Consider the following 19,190-nt stretch of genomic DNA (forward strand, 5'->3'; position numbering starts at 1 on the left):
CCGGCAATGGAACGATAGTTTTAATTAACTGTGACGAGGGGTATACCTTAGAAGGAAGCGCAATCATATCATGCCAAGAAAATGATACTTGGACAGATTCATCGCTTTGCCAAATAGTTGGTAGGAAAACGGTGGTTTATTTCATAGGAATTTTGCATTTATCTCAAAACATTACCTTTTTGTTTTGTAAATCAGTATTATGTTTCATTTATGTAGGTTTAGGCGCCTTTCTTTTGTAGATTGTGAACATCCTAACCATCCAAATGTGGACTTTGCTTTATCAACGAACATTACGACTTATGGGTCGTTTGCAGTTGCGTCATGTTCTATAGGATATGGTCCTGAAGGATCAACTTCTATAAAATGCCTAGCCAATGCATCTTGGGAAAGTTTTCCGACTTGCGAAATTGTCGGTAGGCTAAGGTTTTCGAATTTGTGTTTATTTATTTTCTCATTTGTCTTTTTGTTAACACTTTCAATTGGATCGTTATCCCTGTAAACAATCATACTATATTTATATCAATACTAATGAAGATTGCGGAAGCCCAGTTCCGAGCGGAGGTATGGCAAATGATAGTAGCACAACATACGGATCAGTTGTTTCTATCACTTGTACAAGTGGAGAAGTAAAGGGAGACTCGGTTATTACCTGTCAACAAGATGGCACGTGGAGCGATTATCCTACATGCAATGCATCAGGTATAACTTGATTCAGCATTAAACCTGTTCTAAACCTTCGTTTATTTCTCGCAAATTGGCATGTCTAGCATTAGAACATAGCATGTTCAAATTGCGCACATAAATCAACTGCTGGATTCAATTTTGTAAAGTGTGATCTTTCCTTGTTTTTTCCTGTGTATACATTGCAAAATATATCCCTGTAGAACACCAAGAGGAATTCTGTCGATCTCAAACCAAATCCACTGAAGTGGAATTATCTCCTTGATATATCACCAAAACTAATAACTTACTTTTGTTTGTTATAGCAATGTCTTTAACCGTAATTTTATTTTGAAATAACTCGCATAAAAAACATTGTACACCTATGGCTTTTATTAAGGCATTGCTGCTATTTGTTACCTACTACGAACACTGATTAAAATTCACAGTGCTTATACTCGCAATTTAGTTATACACTATTCTTTTTTTAATTTTAAGACTGTGGAGTTATATCAGTTCCAAATGGTAAGGTAAATACATCACTGGGCACGACTATTGGAAGTAATGCCGAGATAGAATGCAATGCAGGATATTTTGTGAATGGTTCATCTTGGATCTTTTGTACTGTCGAGGGTTGGGACGGGAATCTGGAATGTTTCAAACAAGGTATGGATGTATGTTAAACAATAACTATTACATTTATTTAGCTCGTCTAATTTTAAATGTAATGGACGTACTGTTGTTTTTATCGGCGTCGTCAAATTCGGCTTTGAATCTTTCGTACAAAAATCAAAAACTTTGGCCTTACTTTTAAATTATGCAAATGAATGATGCTTGTTACTCATGGTGCAACGTATATAGCTAACCAGTAACTATCGCTTTTATTTTTAATAATGTTTTTTTTTTCCCCCCTGTTTTAGTACAAAGATGCTTTTTATTATGAAGCTCTATGATCACACAGTTTTAAACCGTTTATTTTATAAAGCAGACTGTGTGTGATGTTTATAGATTCAATCAATAACTGCGTCGTAAAGTTTTTGCATTAGGTGCTCTGAATTGTATTCCTCCGTCTGCAGATAGAGTTGGGATCTCTAATCATAGAAGTACTTGGGGTTTACCTATCCTACAATCCTTGATAAACATACCTAGTTTTTTATATAAAGTATGTATGCACTGTGATGTTTGTGGAGTTTTGTGCTGTTCTTCCATGTTTCTTGTTTGTGATTTTATGTTCTATGTCTTTGGCGTTAACCCAGTGCCATTAAACCGGGTTTATGTTTAAACTTTTTGCTACTGAGTTTGTTCCTGTAGTTTTTCGCATAAATATGTGTTCAATAAATGTAGAACTTGTGTATATTGTTCCACTAAAAAAGCAAGCAGACAAGATCTTGAGTTGTATTTCGTTCTTGTTAAATAGCTTATACAAACATTTAAGATTGTGGCGAGTTATTGGTAAGCAACGGCCACGTGACGTTAAATGATGGCACACTTTTTGAGAGTGTAGCGCAAGTGGTTTGCGACACGGGATTCTCTATCCAAGGCGATGCAACTGTAACCTGTAAAGATGGTCCAGCATGGAGCAGCATACCAAGCTGTGAAATTAAAGGTTATTAACTTTCATAATATATTAAAACAAAAAATATTTTATTTTGATTTTTTTCCACAAAGTATGCAAACGGCCTTATTAATAAACGTTCAAACAAATATACTAAGGTCATACATTTTTCTTGTATATGAATTTTAAAGGAAACTATTTTAATAAATAATTTCACAACTTAAATGTTAACACAAAAGTCTGCTTTTAATAAAGCATTTCCTAACCTTCTTTAACGCATTTAAACAACATATAATTATTTTGTTCAGACTGTGGGTCTTTGGAACCGCCTGAATCTGGAGAAGTAACAGTGGATTTGACAACCTTTAATTCAACAGCTGAATACAAATGTGATGACGCGTATCTGTTGTTTGGCAATGCCGTGCTGGTCTGCTTGTCAGATGGGAAATGGAGTAGTGAACCTCCAACATGCTTGAAGAAATGTAATTTTTAAAATTATGATATCTTGTTCTGAAACAATGACATGCATACAAATGAATAATGGTAAATTAGCGTCTTTGTCTGTCGGTAACATTTCAAGCACACAAAAACATAATGGTGCATTATAGGAAGTTTTTTAGATGTAAGTCAAAACTTCTTTGTTCTCCGTCATGTGATAATTTGCCAAATCTAGATCTGGACATTTTTTTACACTTTTGCTTGAATTGTAGTTTCATTTACTACATAATTTGTTTCAATATATCAAGTTCACTCACATTTTACATTTTTGCATTTTACATTTTTACTTTTGCTTTAAAGCGGACATCGGCGGTCCATGCGATACGCCGGATATGTGCGCCGCTAGAAGTGCTGTGTGTTCAAACAATATCTGCAGATGTGCCTCTGGAATATTCAACCCTACCTTGAACGCATGCGACATAAGTAAGTAGCTAAATTCGTCCTATGCGCTGAAACAAGTTTTTCTACAATGGTACAAACTAATGTTACTTATAATTTTGTAGTGCCTTTACTTCCTTTCGGAAAGACCACAAATGACCGATTCGTGAATGGTCGTTGCAGTGAGAAAATTTCGTTTGCCCCGGGAATTCCAGTTTTTAGTAAAACATATTTTGATATGTTTGTAAGTATTTTATCTCGTTGTTGCTTTTTTGAACTTGCATTTAGAAAATCACATATGGTTGAGTTCTAAAATGGCATTGCTAATGTAACTAAAATTATGATTAAACAGGTATGACACTTTATCATTCATCACGTGTTTTAGGTATGTTTCAACGGGATAGTTAGCTTTGAAAGAGAATATCAGAAACCGTCTCCACCATCTGATAGACTTTACCTTTCAAAGTTTGGTGAGCGGGTTTTGATTGCGCCATATTTTGCTAATTTTAATCGCAAAAATGGACTGGTCTCCTTTCGAACTTACGACATATTAAACAACAACCAGGAACTGGAAGATAATAGAGATGTTATATCGATGGTTGATGACATTGTGCAAAAATTTGGTGGGTTGCCATTATTTAGCACCAAATTCTTGCTGATAGCTACTTGGAAAAATCTTCAAAAGGGTCAAGGTCAAAACATAGATCAAGAGGTGAGAAAACAAATTGTTAACATACAAAATGAGCTAAAGGTGTAAAACGGCTGAATTATTTATTGATGAACTATCTCATGATTTTTTATGGTTTCTTTTATTTCAGTCAGTTACTTTTCAAATGAATTTAGCTAGCAACGGATCCTATACATTTGCACTGTTTACCTACGGAAATGAAAGGATGATGTGGAACATGGAAAAAAAGCAAGATCCGAAAATCTGGATTGGCTATTACGCCGAAAAGAATAGATTTTATACGCATCCATTTTCGTTTTCAAACAATGCGTTAAGAATGGACACAGTGGAGATTGGTCAATCCGAAAGTGAGTAGCACTACATTTCAATAAATTATGTTATCTTTGTTACCCTTATTTCTTTTATGAAAATGCCCATGCTATATTTCAGAGCTCAAAGGCGTGTTGTTGCAGCCATTAACGCAATATGGAAAGACAAAACCAAACTATGCCGTGAACTGTATTTCCTGGTACAACATAAATAGTCATGAAAAGTTTCGTATGAATCAAATTTCGTCGCTCCTTCCACCTTGCCCTTGTGACATAGACCTAGGGAGGTTTGACCCATGGTTCTGGAATCTTCAGAAGTATAGATGGCATGGCCAACAAGGCTACGGATGTGTTGATATGCTTCAACGACCTGACAGTATATATACCCAATATGGCAAGGTAATTTTCCCAAAGTCGAAGTAAAAACATATATAGCTTGTTAGCGTATTTTCTTGCGATGGCCATTTTTTTTTTTGCTTAAATTGTTCTCGCCAACCATTTCCGACAGTACTCAAACATATCCATTTAGTGTTATTTAGCTACAAAAAGTACTGTTTGTTGTGTAGATATGTTAGATAATGTGTCTTTATTTTCAGTCATGCTGCTATGACCTGAATACGAGACTTCTGGTGTTTGAGCGTCCGTACGCCGGTTCATTTAGAATGTTCAACCCATATATACTTACCAACGAAAAACAACATTATGAAAATGACATTCTTCCAAAAGAGTGGTGCTGCAACCTATCTGATTTTTGTAACCTTTATTATGAACTTCGTCCAACTGGTTCCTGTTACAGAAAATCACCATATTCCTTTGGTATTTTTGTGCTGACTGTTTACATACTGTTTTAACACTATACGTACCTGATTACTACGCGAACGATACTGTGGTTTAAAAGTTGGGAGATGAACCTAAAATAAAACGTGGTGTGTTTAAATTAATAGTGCTCACACTTTGTACGTATGATTACTGTTTTACTTTCCTTTCTGTTTCAGGATCGTTTTGGGGAGACCCGCATTTTCAAACACTAGACGGAATGAACTTCACTTTCAATGGTCTAGGAGAATTTACCTTGCTTCAGATTGATACAGCAAACATTAGTTTTAATCTTCAAGCAAGGACTACACGTGCTATAAAACAAGATGGAAATGTCTCTGACGCGACTATTTTCAGCGCTTTTGCATCTATGGACGATACAGGGGCGAATATTCATGTTGAATTAAACCAAGCAAAAACAGGTACAGTCATATGTATATAACCTAGAAAATGTTTGCCGTAGTTTTGGTTTGAGTCACTTTTTTATTAAATGCTAGTGACCTGGCGTAAACAATCTATTTGAGGAAATATTCCTTACAGGTATCCATTTGGGTCTGTAAAGATTCTCTTATCGTGTGCGAACCTTTAAAACAACTGCCCCATTGAAACTGAATTATACATGCTTAAACCGAAAAAACATTATTTTCATGAAGGTCTGGCCATTTATGCCAACAAGGTCGACATGTCAAGTCAATTTCAAGACAATCCTGACTTCAACATTTTGGGCAATGGAACAATTCTTTTGGCCAAACATGGAGGATCGTTGTTCGCTGTCTTTCAAAAAAGTGGCAAGTACAGAATCGCTTAAGTTTAAAGTGTTTTTTCTAGTTTCTTTGAAAACACAATGTATAATAAATTACCTTTGACAGAACTGTGCATTTTTACAAATGGTTAACCACGGAGATGTCTTTACTGTTTCAGGAATTGCACTTAACATTTCTGTCAACGTCGGGATGTTATCACTAAGCACAATTGTTCCTGACACGTTTAATGGGCTCACAAAAGGCCTTCTGGGAAATTACGATGGTGATTCTTCAAATGACTTTCAGATGCCAAATGGAACTATTTTAAGTGCTAACATTACAGAAAGAAAAGTGTTTGAATATGGAAAGCAATGTAAGTTGTAAATGCCTCTTAATCTGCATCTTAATTATAGATCAAACAAATCTTGTAATTTTAGTATATTGAGTTAAAAATTAAGGAAGGGTCCATATATATGAAGATGACAAAGTGAAATAGGAAAATAAAAACAAAACATAGTTTTTTGCCGACAGTTTAATTCGAACTCTGAGATTTTAGTCAGAGGCCTTGTCAACTACACTGATGGCACGCACGCCCGCATGCACGCATGCACGCATGCACGCACGAACGCACACACGCTAGCACGCACACACGCACGCACACACACAAGCACACACACACACACACACACACACACACACACACACACACTAACGCAGGCACGCACACGCACGCACGCACACAAACACAAACATACACGCACGCACGCACGCACACATGCACGCACACACACGCGCACGCACATGCACGCACGCACACGCACACGCGTACGTACGCACGCAAGGGCACACATACACAAACAAACATACACACGTGTGAACGTGATTGCGTATGCAAGCACGCACACACTAACACACATTGCCCATCGACCATGTAAAACCATTGTGGCGACATTATTGAACAATGAAATATTCTGCTTTTGTTTCAAAACAAAACAAAATCAAAGCTTTATATGTTTTAGATATAAGTTTTTATATCAGAAAGTGGAATAATTCTTTTTTAATTTAATCTCGTTATAGAACATATTAAGTTTGAACATCGCATTACGCTCACTAGTTTACATCTAGCATACATATTCATTGCAAAATAATTTTTATTTGCAGGGGAAATAAATAACAACGCATCTGCTTTCTTCTATCCTGACGGAAAGTCGCACGAAGATTATCACAATAAGACTTACATACCAAAGTTTCTGGATGAAGCGGATAACGCTAGAGTAAAGGATGCCGAAAAAGTGTGTGGTGGATCTCAAAATTTGGAATGTATCTTCGACTACGTCTTTACGGAACTTAAGGAAGTTGGTGAGATGACGAATGCGATAAAAGGGCAAGTGGAATCCTCAAGGGAAGAAATTGGTTCGTTTAAAAAATGAAATTAATACTTACTTTGTGAGATACGCTGCCTACAATAATGCACTATTTATAACAAATACTATTCTTGTACCTTTATATATTGTGATGATCGCATTTACATTCAAACATCGGTTTATATTATCTGGTTCTTCTGAAAATATACATTTTCTGCAATTTATGAACTTCAAGTTAACATTTGTCTGCTGTTGTTCGTGTTGGATCGTCTTTATATCTCAATGCCTTCTGTGATACTTTTGTTACAGCGGAAGTACTTCCGTTTTTGCAAGGGTGTTCAAGTCTTAACATAACTAAAGGAGAAAGCATTTCGTGCAAGTTAAATCATACACAAAATGACAATATTTACTTTCTGAAGAACAATATTGATGCCGTATATCATAAGGCGAACTCAACTTTATCTTTTATTTATAATGATTCATCTGAATTTGAGCTCAGGTAAGAAACACAGAGTTAATTATTCACTGGTGTGTCATTTTGCATTTATATTCTGTGTTTTTAATACATTTTATTCTTTTAAATAAAAAAAACAGAATAAATTTTAACTACGCTTATTTTTTTTGAATAAATTAATAATTTGTTTGATAGTTCATTGATCAGGGCCAAACTATACGAGAGACAACGTCACACGACATCAAACACAACTCACATACAAATTAAACTATTTTTATCCAAAAAATGTCGAGGTTCTATTTCGTGTTTTCTTGTTTTGTAGTTTTGTAGCCAAAAATAAACAAAACCGATCCTCCACGGCAGTAAACCCTCATATTCTCCTCTGTACGGGATGTAACGGTCGCGGTCACTGCAGTGGAACTCCGCGGGGAAACGCGTCAGGAAACGGGCAGTTTCAGAAGTACACATGTGTATGTGATACTGGTTACGAAGGTGAATACACGTCGACAATAAAATATACATGAAGAGTGAAAAACTGTCCTATGTATATCGTTTTGCTCTCATGCAACTCAAACATACATCACAGGAAAAGTAACACTATATATTTCCAGGTTTCGATTGTGAAAAAGAGGTCGACGGATGCGCAGCCGAGCCATGCTCTATTGGTCGGAACTGTAGTAATCTCCCCAGAGAAGAACAAATGAATGAAGGCAGGGCGTATATCTGCGGTCCTTGCCCTAAAGGCTTTGTTACAGATGAAAACGACACATGCATAGGTTGACTTTATTTTGCACTTAAAAAAATATTTCTGTTGCACAAATATCTGTGTGTTGAAATTTGAAAGACCACCTGAAATATCTTGTTCACATGTGTTTAGTACTCAATCATAATTTAACATAACAAAGTGACACAAGGAATTAGTAATTTGATAAGTCTAGGCGTGAAAATTCTTGAAATTGCTACTGAACATTGTTAATCTGTGATCATCATACACTACAGATGTTGATGAGTGTTCGACTGAACCAACCATTTGTGACGTCAATTCCACCTGTCAAAACACTGTAGGTAGTTTCGAATGTATATGCGACACCGGATATAGAATAGATGATAACAGTAGAACTCGATGCAATGGTTAGTAACATATTCACTAAACAACTATATCAATTTGAAAATGTATTATATTTGGAGATGTACATATATTATATAAAGTTACATTGATAAAAAACGCATACAATTTTATAACAAACATAATGAATTGTGTTGCCGTCTTTATATAAGTTACAGAATTTTAAACCCTCCTTTACCAAATGAAAATTTTGTTCATTTCATGAAAGTGTGAAACATTATCTTCATCCAAAAAATGTAAAAAAAACAATGGATCGTCAAAACTTCATAGCTTCTTAATATAATGGTTTCAATTATTTTTGGATATACCACACTTAATTAACGGCAGGTAGAACGTAAACCAAGCACCATTCTTAGATCTACTTATATTCTAGATATCAACGAATGCGACGAGGCTTTACACAACTGTACGCACAAGTGCAACAACTTTGATGGAGGATTTAACTGCTCTTGCCCACAAGGCTACAACCTTAACCAAGCGGCCTGGACATGCATTAAAAGTGGGTGATATCATTTCAAAAATAAAACGAATACGTTAAGAAACTTATATGCATAAGTTAAAATAATATGCATGTATGGTCTGAAGTGACTTACAATGATATATCTTTAATATAAATAATGTTGTACATTTGTTTTGAAAAAAATAAGTAATGAACGCATTGAATATGTACAGCCTCTACGCGAAATTGGTATCAACAACCACGTTACTTTGCTTTCAGATTCAACTTTCGATTGTTCTGAATGCCATAACGCTTCTGGTTGTGAAATAATACATAACAAAACAAAATGCTTTTGTGTGGATGGGTTTGAACTAGTAGACAATGGCACGCAATGCAAAGGTATACCTAAATATAACATTCGGATACCTTGGCCATTTTTCTCGAAAAAACAACCTTGGATGTATGCCGGTACATCAGAAGAATTAGTTCGTACCTTTTTTTAATTATATCATTAATGAACTGTAGTGTTCTAACTTGTATTTATTGATTAAATGTAAATTGATTGTCATTGAAGTGTATTATTGCAAACATAATTAAGATTCCCAAGAGTAAAGTCATAAAGTTTTACTGCTAAATCAAATTACCCCGCGATCCACTTAAACATACCGATTTCTAAGTATGTAAATCGTCCATATACATCCGAGGTTGTTTTCGATAAAAGAGTCCGGGAAGCTCCGAGTGAAAATATAAATGTGAATAATGTATATCAAAATCATCTACGTGACTCAAAATAAAGGGCAATGTCACTGAATAATTTCAATATACTTAATAAAATATAATTGAAGTTAATTAAAAGTTTCATCCGATAAGGATAGCACTTTTTCATATGAGTGCATTGGGTAATAAGCATATTTTTAAATATCCATTGCCGAGCAATAACCTTATGACTTAAGTCTTGGTTGATTTCAGATGTGGACGAATGCACCAGAGGTGTGTGCTCTCAGGGCTGCACAAACACAAATGGGAGTTTTCACTGTTCCTGTTTTGCTGGGTTCGAACTTGTTGACCGTGCAAATTGTGAAGGTTGTATAACATTATCAGTATACTATCTGGTGCATATCTTTTGTGTTATTAAGAGTGTTTCAAAAGTCATTGTATTAGAAAGGGTTTATTATGATTTAATTAATTTTACGACGGCAATAAACGTGCGGTATATTATATGCACTGTTAAGTCCTTTATTATAAAATGTTACACCAACACAAATGTTGTAATAGTTCCAGCGACTGTGAATGTACCCTTTAAGATTATATTGATCCGTCAAAGGCTTCGCGAAACTGCATTACTTTGCCTTGAAGTGCTGCAAAGCATTTTAATGCATTCGTATTGTATCGCTATTTTTAGAATGTAGAACCAACATGTGGGGTGTTAACTGTTCGAACGAATGCCAGTGTACCGGTCAAGGGGCAGATTATTGTGATCCGGTGAAAGGCTGTATATGCCTACCTGGTTGGATAGGCACAACATGCAGTGACGACATAAATGAATGTAACCGGATTTACGATGTGTGTGAAGATGTGAAAAAGCATTGTGAGAATAATCTGGGGTCCTATGTCTGTAATTGTATTGATGGCTTTGCTGAAAACGATGAAGGGCTGTGCAAAGGTAACTGTTTCGTTTATAACTTATCGTCGAGTTGTTGCGAAGTATTTGAAATATATTAAGCGAAATATGTATTTTGATTATAAAGGATGAAATAATATCTTGCAAAGATGACGTCTTCTTTTGTTAAAAGACTAACACAGTAACTGTAGCATTCTTGTTATCACCAATGCATTAATAAGCTTCGAACGTTTTATAACTACAATTGTATACCTGAGTAAATGAGCAAATTAGTATTAATAATATTGTCTTTATATTTACAGATATTGATGAATGTAGCAATCCATTAACACATAACTGCGACCCTGAAATCGAGCGATGTGTTAACACAACAGGCGGATTCACGTGTGAATGCGTGAATGGCTACACAAAACAAGATTCTTCTTGTGAAGGTATTAAATAGTTTTTATAAGAGCATATATATAGATCAAGGTTTTGATTCAGTAAGTGATCGTTTTTCTAATATACAAATACATGCCTTATATTTATTTACCGTCAAAAAGCTCTAACTAATAAATAAATTAAACTGAATCAAGTATAAACTTTTATATCGCAATCGTTTTACAACTATTTTGTTTTTTTCTTTTGAACAATTGATGGCTGATTTCATTGATTTACTTCAATATATAGCTTATCTTTACAGTCAAGCTAATATATGAAGAAACTGATATTTTTTTCATTTTAGATATAGATGAGTGCACTCTGAAGACTTCAGGTTGTGAACAAATGTGCGAGAACAAGCCTGGATCATACAACTGCTTTTGTTACTTTGGCTACAAGCTCAACGATGACAGAAAAACATGTAAAAAAGGTAACTTCAAAATGATTCTTACAAGTATGAAATGCTTCAAATGGCATAAAAGGGTAAGATAAAAATGAGAAAAAAATCGTTAATGACACATCTCTTATTAGACGCGGCCTGGTGGCCGCGTCTATTGGGATACATGTTTGCAATTGTCAATTGGGAAGTGTATACGGATACAATTTAGTTATGAAAAAAGATTTGTTAATGATATCAACTCTTATTCAACTTTACTTTAAATTTGTCATCAATCACCGTTTTAATATGTGTAAAACTTCCAAAACGTCATATAAAACGAATAAGCCTAATGTTTAAAACAGGAAATTAGAAAAAGTTATTCTCTCTTTTTTGTATTGAGTGGTCGCCGGTCATACGAGTTCGTATTTTTTTTCGACATTGACTTTCTGTGAACACGATTTATATACACGCTGTGGTAGTAAATACGCATTTCAGAATTTAAGGGCATAGTGTGAATAATAGTTTAATTTATGCATTTGATAACAAATATAAGTGCCTTAACACGACATTAATTGACTATCTTAAATTAAAGTGATATAAAATGAAAGTACAAAACTTAATTCACACGATTTTACTAAAACATATAAGTCGCAATAACGAAATTTACACAATTCAAATTTATCTGATATAAAATGAAAGTTCAAAGCGTAATTCACACGATTTAAAACAAATATTAACGATAAAAGTAGGCCGAAATGATATCTCGGCCGAATCGACCCGACACCAATATTTTTTTTCGATGATAATGCAAGGTACCAGTCTAAATAATTTATTATATATCCACGGTTAGAATGTCATTCACAAATGTATAATACTTACCATTCATTGAAAGTTGGCTGTAGTACCAAATAGCACGTGGGTCAAGTCATTGAGTACATACGAAAACACGAGTTAGCTCAAGATATACACGATTATATAAATTCACTCCATCTATCTTCTGTTAAGCAAACACTCGAACATTAGTGAATTACTTGTTAAAATTGTTGTTCTATCAAATTGTTAATAACAATATGTTTTATATAAGCATTCTACCTGAAATTGCAAATAAATCACTATAACTATTTAACAATGATTTATCTTTATGTTCACATTTTATTTTTATGCGTCTCGCTAAATTTTACCTGTTTGCCCGTAAACTGTTCGTATGCTATAGGCATTATTGCCTGAATGCATTAAAAGTTGTTGTTGTTGCTGTCAATAATTTACGCATGCTGGAAACGACCGAGTAACTACGATCTAGAAAGTTGATTAAACAGTCATAGTTCGGCTATGTCCGTGTTTATTCGAAGTGTCACATGACTTTATTGAGCCAATTTGGTATCGATATTTTTCACGTATTATATTCAATAAAACCCATTCAGCCGCGTCTTTGATGCCTAGCATCAACATTCGTCTTGTTTTAAATTTGGCCCCAATTTTTAAGAGTAAATATGAAAGTCAAAACAGACAGACTATATAAATGCGTTTAACTTGTATATCTTAGTAAAACTATTTTACAATAGGTATTTAAAAATGAACATAAAAATGACCTTCATGAATAAGGATTGTTCATGAAAAACGGCTGATATAAATGAAAGTTTTGCTAATAAATAAATGTTTTATCATTGTCAATGCGATCTTTACAATTATACTCGTACATACGTTGTTTTTCTATATTAAAGCAATCGTTTGAGTCATTAAGGAACAACATCCTTGTTTGACAGGAATTGTTACACACAGTACTTTAATATTTGCCACTTTGCTTTTATTTTGGTAACCTAGCTCGTCTCTGTTGTTTTATGTGATTTGCATCGATGAAAACGTGTTTTTTATCATTGTGTCGCTCGACCGATATGTCTATATAGCTTATTTCATTTAGATAATTGGTTTTTAGTATTGAATCATAGACATCGATAACAATCGTTTTTAATCTAATTAGAATCAATGTTTACGGTAAACTTTAAAATAAAGAAAACAAGTTGCGAGTATATACATGTTTTCAGTTGATGACCCGTGCAAACAGTTCTTCAACAAGACGTGCGGCCACTATTGTGTGATACTAAAATCACAAAATAAAACAGAGTGTAGATGCTCAGAAGGATATCGACTGATGAACAATGAAGTATCCTGCGAAGGTTTGTTCATAAGGGTCACCGATATTATTAATAGAAATTACTCCGTCTGTCCGTCACTCAATCTGTCCGTCCGATATTTATAGCAATTTAAACATATGCGTAGAATGAGCACTACAACTATTCGACACATTGTCACTAAATTGTCTCCCTTGAATAGGAATGCAGTTAGGCACAAATTATTGATATTAAGGAATGTAAATTTAGAAAAACTGATTAGTGGCGATATATTTCTACTCTTGCACAGTTTAACAACCATCGTTCTGTGTTCCTCTGTTCTCTTATTATCTTTCTTGAAAATAAAGGGTTTCCAAAATGAACTTACTGTTTATAAGATCTTGAACATGTTTAATGTAAGTGAATGAAACATGATCTGATAATTTGTTTGGTACAATGACTATAAGCATTGAACCATGTTTACAAATCATCTGTCTTGATATGGTAAAAGCCTGCAATTAAAAGGTGTTTAAGAAGTACATTTATATTGACGGACTTGTTACTGGCAAATGGGACCTGTAATCAGTTAAATAGAATAAATCTAGAATCATGTTGATGGCAATATGTGTTCAAATTCATTTTTATTACCATTTGTGCTCTATCTTCCCAAAATAAATCAAATTTCTAGAACATTCTTATTTGATATAAAAGGGACAAATTCTCTGATCATTGATCGTTGGTAAAATGTGATAAAAAATGATTAATTTTAGCAGGTTCTTAAGTCGTTATAGAAATCACTGGTGCTAAACATGAATATCTATGATATATTTAAATTGTTCTATAAAGGTGTCATTTCAACTATTGATGAGAAATGTTCTGAAAGTAGTGATTGATTCCGAAAGTGTTATTTATTATTTTACTATATTTTAGAGGTAAACGAATGTGCAGAATCTCCTAACGTTTGTGGCGAAAATGCCATATGTAACAATTTGGAAGGATCGTTTCAATGTAAATGTCAATCGGGAACTAGACTGCAAAACGACGGCATTACATGCGCAGGTAAATTTAAATTGTATATCAATCTAACCACTGCGTCAAAATAATGATAAATATATTTGTTTTTATTTCAAATGGCTTGTAATCTATTTGCGAACTAATCCTTGGAGATATGAACTATACGGTGTATGAACACACAGTTCAACTCTTGATATACCATAAGCATAAACACGCATTCTCAGTCCTGATTTATGGCGCGTGAGTAAAAACTCAGTCTTGGTCCTTATATACATTGTAAATAATCAATAATCCTGATGTACCGTGTATACTAACATTAAGTATAAGTCCTAATGTTTCGAGTATACTAACACTAAGTATAAGTCCTGATGTCTCATGTATACAAACATAAAGTATTAGTTTTGATGCACCGAGTATACTTACACTAAGTATAAGACCGGATGTACCGTGTATACTTACACTAAGTATAAGTCCTGATGTACCGTGTATACTTACCCTAAGTATAAGACCTGATGTTCCGAGTATACTTACCCTAAGTATAAGTCCTGATGTACCGTGTATACGTACACTAAGTATAAGTCCTGATGTACCGTGTATACGTACACTAAGTATAAGTCCTGATGTACCGTGTATACTTACACTAATCATATGTCCTGATGTACCGTCTATACTTACACTAAGTATAAGTCCTGATGTACCGTATATACTTACACTAAGTATAAGTCCTGATGTACCGAGTATACTTACACTAAGTATAAGTCCTGATGTACCGTATATACTTACAATAAGTATAAGTCCTGTTGTACCGAGTAAACTTACACTAAGAATCAGTCCTGATGTACCGTGTATACTTACACCAAGTATAACACCTGATGTTCCGAATATACTAACACTAAGTATAAGTCCTGATGTTGCATGTATACAAACATAAAGTATTAGTCCTGATGTACCGTATATACTTACAATAAGTATAAGTCCTGTTGTACCGAGTAAACTTACACTAAGAATTAGTCCTGAGGTATCGTGTATACTTACACAAAGTTTAAATCCTGATGTACCGTGTATACTTACACAAGTAAAAGTCCTGATGTATCTTGTATACTTACACTAAGTATAAGTCCTGATGTACCGTGTATTCTTACACTATGTATAAGTCCTGATGAACCGTGTAAACTTACACTAAGTGTAATTCCTGATGTACCGTGTATACTTACACTAAGTATAAGTCCTGATGTTCCGAGTATACTTACCCTAAGTGTAATTCCTAATGTACCGTGTATACTTACACTTAGTATAAGTCCTGATGTACTGTGTATACTTACACTAAGTATAAGTCCTGATGTACCGTGTATTCTTACACTATGTATAAGTCCTGATGTACCGTGTAAACTTACACTAAGTGTAATTCCTGATGTACCGTGTATACTTACACTAAGTATAAGTCCTGATGTATCTTGTATACTTACACTAAGTATAAGTCCTGATGTACCGTGTATACTTACACAAGTAAAAGTCCTGATGTTCCGAGTATACTTACCCTAAGTGTAATTCCTGATGTACCGTGTATACTTACACTTAGTATAAGTCCTGATGTACCGTGTATACTTACACTAAGTATAAGTCCTGATGTACCGTGTATTCTTACACTATGTATAAGTCCTGATGTACCGTGTAAACTTACACTAAGTGTAATTCCTGATGTACCGTGTATACTTACACTAAGTATAAGTCCTGATGTATCTTGTATACTTACACTAAGTATAAGTCCTGATGTACCGTGTATACTTACACTTAGTATAAGTCCTGATGTACCGTGTATACTTACACTTAGTATAAGTCCTGATATACCGTGTATACTTACACTAAGTATAAGTCCTGATGTATCTTGTATACTTACACTAAGTATAAGTCATGATGTACCGTGTATACTTACACTTAGTATAAGTCCTGATGTACCGTGTATACTTACACTAAGTATAAGTCCTGATGTACAGTCTATACTTACACTAATATTTAGTCCTGATGTACCGTGTATACAAATACTAAGTATAAGTTCTGATGTACCGTGTATATTGACACTAAGTATAAGTCCTGATGTCCCATGTATACAAACATAAAGTATAAGTCCTGATGTTCCGTGTATATCAACATTAAGTGTAAGTCCTGATGTTCCGTGTATACAAACATTAAGAATAAGTCCTGATGTTCCGTGTATATCAACATTAAGTATAAGTCCTGATGTTCCGTGTATACAAACATTAAGTATAAGTCCTGATGTTCCGTGTATACAAACATTAAGTATAAGTCCTGATGTTCCATGTATATTAACATTAAGTATAAGTCCTGATGTTCCGTGTATACCAACATTAAGTATAAGTCCTGATGTTCCGTGTATATTAACATTAATTATAAGTCCTGATGTTCCGTGTATATTTACATTAAGTATAAGTCCTAATGTTCCTAGTATATCAACATTAAGTATAAGTCCTGATGTTCCGTGTATATTAACATTAAGTATAAGTCCTGATGTTCCGTGTATACAAACATTAAGTATAATTCCTGATCTTCCGTGTATATCAACATTAAGTATAAGTCCTGATGTTCCGTGTATATTAACATTAATTATAAGTCTTGATGTTCCGTGTATACAAACATAAAGTATAAGTCCTGATGTTCCGTGAATATCAACATTAAGTATAAGTCCTGATGTTCCGTGTATACAAACTTTAAGTATAAGTCCTGATGTTCCGTGTATACAAACATTAAGTATAAGTCCTGATGTTCCGTGTATACAAACATTAAGTATAAGTCCTGATGTTCCGTGTATATTGACATTAAGTATAAGTCCTGATGTTCCGTGTATACAAACATTAAGTATAAGTCCTGATTTTCCGTGTATATTAACACTAAGATTTAGCCTTGATATTCCATGTATATATTCACACACAGACTTTCTTCCTGATTCTTTGTCCTGATGTAAAATGTATAATAATACTAAGTATTAGTATTACTGTGACGTTTAAATTAACAATTAGAATTAGTCCAGATGTACCGTCTTTATTGATACAAAATATGTACCGTGCATATTTAGACGTAATATTAGTGCTTATGCACCACGTATATAAACAATAAGTATTAATCCTGTAGTACTGTGTTTATTGACAATAAGTATTAGGCCTGTGATACCGTTTATATTAACACTAATTACTAGTCCTGATGTACCGTATATATTGACATTTAGAAATAATCCTGAAGTACCGTGTATATTGCCACTTTTAATTATTCCTGATGTACCGTATATATTAACACTTAGAATTAGTCCTGATGTACCGTGTATATTGACACTAAGTATTAGTCCTGATGTACCGTGTATATTGACAATTAGAATTAGTCTTGATGTACCGTATATATTAACACTTAGAATTAGTCCTGATGTACCGTGTATATTGACACTAAGTATTAGTCCTGATGTACCGTGAATATTAACACTAAGTATTAGTCCTGATGGACCGTGTATATTGACAATTAGAATTAGTCCTGATGTACCGTATATATTGACACTAAGTATTAGTCCTGATGTACCGTGTATATTGACAATTAGAATTAGTCCTGATGTACCGTGAATATTAACACTAAGAATTAGACCTGATGTACCGTGTATATTGACAATTAGAATAAATCCCGATTCATCGTGCATATTGACAATTAGAATTAATCCTGATTAACCGTGTATATTGACACTAAGTATTAGACCTGATGCACCGTATATATTGACAATTAGAATAAATCCTGATGTATCGTATATATTGACAATAAGAATTAATGCTGATTTACCGCGTATATTGACACTAAGTATTAGACCTGATGCACCGTATATATTGACAATTAGAATTAGTCCTGATGTATCGTATATATTGACAATTAGAATTAATCCTGTTTTACCGTGTATATTAACACTAAGTATTAGACCTGATGCACCGTATATATTGACAATTAGAATTAATGCTGATTTACCGTGTATATTGACACTAAGTATTAGACCTGATGCACCGTATATATTGACAATTAGAATTAGTCCTGATGTATCGTATATATTGACAATTAGAATTAATCCTGTTTTACCGTGTATATTGACACTAAGTATTAGACCTGATGCACCGTATATATTGACAATTAGAATTAGTCCTGGTGTATCGTGTATATTGACAATAAGAATTAGTCCTGAGATACCGATTATATTGACACTAAGAATTAATCCTGATTAACCGTGTATATTGACACTAAGTATAAGTCCTGATGTACCGTGTATATTGACTTTAAGTATTGTTTTTGATGTATCGTGTATATTGATACTAAGTATTGTTTTAGATGTACCGTGTATACTAACACTAAGAATTGTTTATGCTGTTCCGTTTGCATTGTTTTCAGAATGTGATGAGTTCCATTATGGTATCAATTGCTCACAAGAATGCAGTTGCATTCACGGGTCATGTGACAGGAAGAAAGGTTATTTCAATTTTGTATATTTTTGGTATTACATTGTCAAGCTTTATTGATAAATCAAATTTAGCGCAAATAATTTGAAAATGACGTTTGTTTCCGTCATTTAACATATGTAT

At 34.0% G+C, this 19,190-nt stretch overlaps 1 protein-coding gene and 1 long non-coding RNA gene across 2 annotated transcripts; both read left to right on the forward strand.

Annotated features, from left to right (window-relative positions):
- Window positions 1-5,856: 5,856 nt before the first annotated feature.
- LOC128215245 (mucin-like protein) lies at window positions 5,857-9,097 on the forward strand. The gene is made up of 4 exons (XM_052921953.1): window positions 5,857-6,019; window positions 6,808-7,030; window positions 7,787-7,956; window positions 8,964-9,097. Exons 1-4 carry the CDS (start codon window positions 5,857-5,859, stop codon window positions 9,095-9,097), a joined length of 690 nt encoding a protein of 229 aa, XP_052777913.1.
- A 243-nt stretch (window positions 9,098-9,340) lies between these two features.
- Window positions 9,341-10,522, forward strand: LOC128214706 (uncharacterized). Its single transcript, XR_008257963.1, has 3 exons — window positions 9,341-9,428; window positions 9,999-10,112; window positions 10,432-10,522. It is a non-coding gene; the product is annotated as an uncharacterized LOC128214706 (long non-coding RNA).
- The last annotated feature ends 8,668 nt before the right edge of the window (window positions 10,523-19,190 follow it).

Source organism: Mya arenaria, chromosome 13, assembly GCF_026914265.1.
Source record: "Mya arenaria isolate MELC-2E11 chromosome 13, ASM2691426v1".
NCBI classification, from domain to species: Eukaryota; Metazoa; Mollusca; class Bivalvia; order Myida; family Myidae; genus Mya; species Mya arenaria.

Excerpts from the sequence above, each read along its gene's own strand:
- LOC128215245 (XM_052921953.1), top strand. The coding sequence starts at position 5,857 with ATGTTATCACTAAGCACAATTGTTCCTGACACGTTTAATGGGCTCACA. Across the intron at positions 6,020-6,807 it reads GTTTGAATATGGAAAGCAAT|GGGAAATAAATAACAACGCA; the intron begins GTAAGTTGTAAA and ends TTTTATTTGCAG. Across the intron at positions 7,031-7,786 it reads ATGACGAATGCGATAAAAGG|TTTTGTAGCCAAAAATAAAC; the intron begins GCAAGTGGAATC and ends CTTGTTTTGTAG.